Source organism: Humulus lupulus, chromosome 2, assembly GCF_963169125.1.
Source record: "Humulus lupulus chromosome 2, drHumLupu1.1, whole genome shotgun sequence".
Classification (NCBI taxonomy): domain Eukaryota; kingdom Viridiplantae; phylum Streptophyta; class Magnoliopsida; order Rosales; family Cannabaceae; genus Humulus; species Humulus lupulus.
The window spans coordinates 131,798,189-131,804,378 of NC_084794.1; the positions used below are offsets into that span (position 1 = coordinate 131,798,189).

Here is a 6,190-nt window from a genome sequence, read left to right on the forward strand (position 1 = left end):
GTATTCGTGCAAGTGTATAAAGTAGGCGCAGTACCAAAATTGAATAGACTAGCCTACATACACATGCCTTTCTTCATGAAAAGCGCCAACCCCACTTGCATTTTCTTGCTCGATATGGATTTCATGCAAAAGATCTAATACTTGGTCAATATCACATATATTTAACTATTTTGATGTATATAATAGAGTTTTAGTTTTTAATAATATATTTGGCAAATTGTTTTCCCGTTTCTCAACCAATTGGGGAAATCCTAGGTACGACGACCTATATATTATATAACAATTCACAAATAAGACAAAAAAAAGTCCACCCCAAGTGTACAAAAACTGGCTCTAGACCCTTTACAATACCCATTATTAACGTTTGAAATAGTATTTTCTCCCTCTTTTATGCCCGATAACAATATGGGGGTCATCGACGAAGACCATGTGCATCAGTCCACTAACTCCAAGCGTTTGAGCATCACCTCGAATTTACAGTTTAGTCATTTCTTCTATTGCCTTTTCTTTGCTATTGGATTGTCTTTAGGTGTCATTCTCAGCTTATGTATTCAGAGCTTCCCATTCAATTCACAACCCTCAATTTATTCTTTCAGTTTGCCGAAACCCCCAGTTTTGCCTCAAACAGACTCTCCACCTCCACTGTTGCCACCTCCGCCACAGCAATCACCAATGCCACCACCACCGCCGCCGTCACTGTCGCCGCAGCCTCCACTGCTTGTAATATCCTCGATGAACGTTAGTTGTCCCACTAATAATTCTAGTAGTAACTGTACAACCGTTGTTTCGTTGAAAGAACAGAAACTTGGGCTTCTCATGCACGAGATGAAAGATGAGGAGTTGTTTTGGAGAGCGTCAATGGTTCCGAGGATCGAAGAGATGCCTTACAAGGATGTTCGTCTAAAAGTGGCTTTCATGTTCTTGACGAAGGGTCCCCTGCCGTTGGCTCCTTTGTGGGAGAGATTCTTTCGAGGACATGAGGGATTTTACTCCATTTATGTCCACACCGACCCTTCTTTCAACGACACAACGCCTCAGACTTCTGTCTTCTATGGTAGGAGAATTCCTAGTCAGGTTAGTTCTTTTCATTCTGCTACTAATGCCTCTAGAATCTGCTTAATAACCCCCAACAAGCTAACTTTGGGTTTTTTTTTTCATTCACTTTTATATTATTTATTGGTTTCAATTTTGTTATAAGGAACCATATGATATAGTTTGACTAATGATACTTGATTTATTTGTTTATTGTTTTATGTATTTTATAATTTCTAAAAATATATATTTAAAATTCTATAATCAACTTAATTATTAATTAAACGGTTAAATCTTAAATGTCCGATCACGAAAACCGAATCAGTATATGTATATATACACATATGTTAGGGAAATTTTGATCAAGAAATAAGTCTAATTAATATATTAAGCTTTTATTCTTTCATATAATTTATATTAAGCTTTTATTCTTTATATAATTTATATAATTAATATATTAAGCTTTTATTCTTTCATATAATTTAAAACGGAAATATGATAAAATTCATTTAATTTAGAAATAATTTAATTATATACTAATAATAAAGTTTGTATATATCATTTAACTCATTTTGTCTACATACTTTTTTCTCTATGTTTTGATTTAATTTTTCTTTTCACATTTTTCTCTCTCTTATCCTTATTTTATTTGGGAAATTTCATATTTTATGCATAATAACTTTGTAAATTTTTTTAATATGTCACCATAATTTGCTATTCCAAACATATGACAATTTCAAATTTTTAGACAAAAATACCCCTAATATCGAAATGCATCGAAATTGCATCGAAAAAGCATCGTTTGGGATAATAATCAAGTTTTCATGATTGCATCGAAATAGCATCGATGTAGCATCGATTTGGCATCGATGTAGCATCGATTTGGCATCGATGTAGCATCGAAACACCATCGGCATCGATGTAGTATCGATGTAGCATCGAAATGGCATCGAAAAAGCATCGTTTGGAATAATAATCAAGTTTTCATGATTGCATCGAAATAGCATCGATATAACATCGATTTGGCATCGAAACACCATCGGCATCGATGTAGCATCGAAATGGCATCGAAAAAGTATGGTTTGGGATAATAATCAAGTTTTCATTATTGAATCGAAATAGCATCGATGTGTCATCGATTTTGAATCGAAATTGCATCAAAAAAACATCGTTTGAGATAATAATCAAGTTTTCATGATAGCATCGATGTAGCATCGATTTGGCATCGAAACACCATCGGCATCGATGCCAAATCGATGCTACATCGATGCCGATGGTGTTTTGATGCCAAATCAATGCTACATCGATGCTATTTCGATGCAATCATGAAAACTTGATTATTATCCCAAACGATGCTTTTTCGATGCTATTTCGATGCTACATCGATGCTACATCGATGCCGATGGTGCTTCGATGCCAAATCAATGCTACATCGATGCAATCATGAAAACTTGATTATTATCCCAAACGATGCTTTTTCGATGCCATTTCGATGCTACATCGATACTACATCGATGCCGATGGTGTTTCGATGCTACATCGATGCCAAATCGATGCTACATCGATGCTATTTCGATACAATCATGAAAACTTGATTATTATCTCAAACGATACTTTTTCGATGCAATTGCGATGCAATTTCGATGTTAGAGGTATTTTTGTCTAAAAAATTGAAATTGTCATATATTTGGGATAGTAAGTTATGGTAGCATTTAAAAAAAATTAAGTATGTTATTACACATACTGTCTAAAATTTCCCTTTTATTTTTAAAAAGTAAATAATGGAATAATTATGTTTGACTAGTATATTGTACGTTTCAGTTTTTGAAAAAAAAAATAAAAACCAAAATTTGTAGTGTCTAACTATTCTTTCATTAATTGAATATAAGCAAAAATTTTATTTTATTTGGAAGAAAAACTACCACGTAGTCTTTTTGTCTTTCCAAAATGGTACCTAGTTCAATTAAAGCTATGATTCATTGGCATGGATATAAGTTTTGGCCAATAAAAAATGCAAACGATATATATGATTTAAATATTATATACAGTAATATATTATTATTTTAATAAATATAATTGACTAAATTAATGTGATATTTAAGTTTGTTTACAATTATCATTACTCTTTATATATACATATTAATTATATTATGATTGGGGGAACAGGCAGTATATTGGGGAACGGCATCAATGATCGACGCGGAGAGACGGCTGATAGCAAATGCACTGATGGACTTCAGCAACCAAAGATTCGTCCTCGTCTCCGAGTCATGCATACCTCTCTTCAACTTCACCACTATCCACTCTTACCTAATCCACTCCAACCACAGCTTCCTCAACTCCTTCGACGACCCAAGAAAGGCCGGTCGAGGCCGATACAACCCCCAAATGTCCCCTCATATCAACATCACCCACTGGCGTAAGGGCTCCCAGTGGTTCGAACTCCGCCGAGACCTCGCCCTTCGCCTCATCTCAGACCGAAAATACTACCCCCTCTTCCGAGACCTATGCCGACCCTCATGCTATAGCGACGAGCATTACATTCCAACGCTTGTCAATATGCTCTACGGTCCACTCAACTCCAACCGAAGCATTACTTGGGTGGATTGGTCCAGGGGAGGCCCTCACCCTCGTAAATTCGGTTGGGTTGATATTACGAGTGAGCTTTTGAATCTGATCAGATTCGGGACGTCGGGCTGCATTTACAATGGAAACGTTAGCTCCGTTTGTTTTCTCTTCGCCAGAAAGTTCTTACCAAATACTTTGGAGCCACTTTTGAGAGTGGCTCCTTCGTTGCTTGGTTTTAATCCCTAGCTACGCTACTTATCGATTCTATTATATATATGTGCAAAACTTTTGCCTATACTGCTTAAGTTTTTTTTTTGTAAATTAAATGACAAAACTATATTTGTACCATATGACGTTTTAAAATTAATAAGTAAACGATCAGAAAGTTATAAAATGATATATATATTTTTTAAATGACGTAATTAATATTGCTAGAGCAGAGTCAAGAGCTCTTTATAAAATGATATCTAAAGGATGAAAAGATATCACATGGTGCAATCGTAGCCATTTAATAGAAAGTACAGATCCGGCAATTATTTAAAATAAATGTGGAAGATTTGTGAACAGTGTAACTGACACCTACAAAAAAGTAGATGGTTGACAGGCTCCTCGTAGGGTAATACTTATCATTTTTCTAGTTTTTTTTAAAAAAAAAAAAATAGGAATCCATTAAGATAAAGCACTTTAGTACAAGTGAATTTGATGGTACACATGATGGAAAGAAACCATTCCAAACCAATTCATCACTCTCTAATAACATGTGATACAGTTGCTTGAGGGAAGGAAGAAAGTAAATTTCTAATGCCATGAATAACATCTGATAGAGGTGACACATCCTGACTTTTAGAGTTAAGTTTGTGGATTACAACTTGACAACCAAATTCAAAAATAGCAATTGGAAGGGAGACATTGCGACACCAAGACATGGCCAACAAGAGAGCTTTAGCCTCCATCAACGAGACTGGAAGATTGCCAAGAAATTGCATTAATAGTCAAGCCACAACCAAACCTTCATGATTTCTTACAACAGCCCCAATTCCCATTTTCTGAAGAGATGATGGAACAGCAGCATCCACATTTAACTTTAGGTGATTAATAGGAGGAGATCATGTTGATGTGAAAATTTATACACGGTGTTATTTATTTTCATGTAAATCGAATATTAAAATAATTAATATAAAAAATCTAGAGTATGTTTTTATAATTGAATTTAATTAGAGATAATGATAAGACTCTTGAATTATTTCTGTCGCAGGTATCACCAAGAAACTGAAGCGGTTTTAAAATATAGTATTCCAAAGTATCCTTAGAATCACCTAGACTAGAGTGAACAATTCTCAACATATGAGATAGATACAAAGAGAAAAAAAAAGAGAATATTGAGGCTTAGAAAAATACATTTGTTGTAGAGATAGTCTAAAACCCTAAAGTGTCAAAACTAGATCTTATATCCTACTCCAGATCTTCGGTTCTCAACTCTCACTCAACATTCCTTTTATAGGCTCAATTATACCACTTATTTAAATTAAAAACTCAATGAAATAATATGCAATATCAGTCATTAGGTCGAAGTTATCATGGACTTTAGGCTTATAAAATTTTCTATTTAATTACAAGCCTGTTGGACTTAAATTCAAGACACGTATTATTTTCTACTAATTAATTAATTACTTAAATAATTATTTAAATCATTTATCAAATTAGTTATTTATAATTTGAACATTGATTTAAACTTATTTATTAATTTAGACACAAATTTGTCTTAATTAATAAATCTGCCATAAAATCTATTTTCTTCTCTAAATTGTATAACTCTGTGAAACTATTCAAAATTGACCTGGTCAACTTTGATAATTCTAATTGATAATTAAATCAATTAATTGAGACTATCTAGATGATTTTATCCAAGGTACAGTGGGGACCATGGGTATTTGAAATAAAGCTTCAATAAGTTATCATAAACTTAACAAATAAATTTACTAACTTATTAATTCCTCGTGAGTCCACTAAAGACTCAGAATTGCACTCTTCAATTTATAGAACACTCTATAACCAATATAGATACGTTATTAGTTATCCATTGTTACAAGCGTAATTATCACTCAATCCTCTATAGACGATCTACAATAAGATGAGACTAAAATACTGTTTTACCCCTCATTGTATTTTATTGTAATGACCCACTAATCTAGACTATTTGGACCATTAACGAATCTATACATAAAACTTACATTTTTGCGGAAATACCATAATTTATTATAAACTTGTAGAAACAAAGATTACTTTCATAAAAATAAGTAGGATATGGGTACCCATTGTCTTTAAACAAAAATGACTTAAAGTAAAAAGGGTTACATAGAAAATGCGGAAAAATACATTTAAAACCATAAAAACATAAACAAGACTACATCCTCGAATCGAATAACGCTCGACCCCTTGACTCCATTCACCATCGATACACATCCTCTAAGCGTCACGAATCTTTCCACCTCTAAAACTTATTTCCTGCACATAAACAGAAAGGAATGAGCCTAATGCCCAGCAAGGAAAATCTAACACATAGTCATACACATAAATTTCATAATAAACG

General features: G+C 33.5%; 1 protein-coding gene across 1 annotated transcript; it reads left to right on the top strand.

Annotated features, from left to right (window-relative positions):
• Positions 1-405: 405 nt before the first annotated feature.
• LOC133814728 (glycosyltransferase BC10) lies at positions 406-3,948 on the top strand. Its single transcript, XM_062247653.1, has 2 exons — positions 406-1,074; positions 3,199-3,948. Exons 1-2 carry the CDS (start codon positions 406-408, stop codon positions 3,844-3,846), a joined length of 1,317 nt encoding a protein of 438 aa, XP_062103637.1. The 3' UTR covers positions 3,847-3,948.
• Positions 3,949-6,190: the final 2,242 nt, after the last annotated feature.

Coding starts and splice junctions, on each gene's coding strand:
- LOC133814728 (XM_062247653.1), top strand. CDS start 406: ATGGGGGTCATCGACGAAGACCATGTGCATCAGTCCACTAACTCCAAG. Junction 1,075..3,198: donor GTAGGAGAATTCCTAGTCAG/GTTAGTTCTTTT, acceptor TTGGGGGAACAG/GCAGTATATTGGGGAACGGC.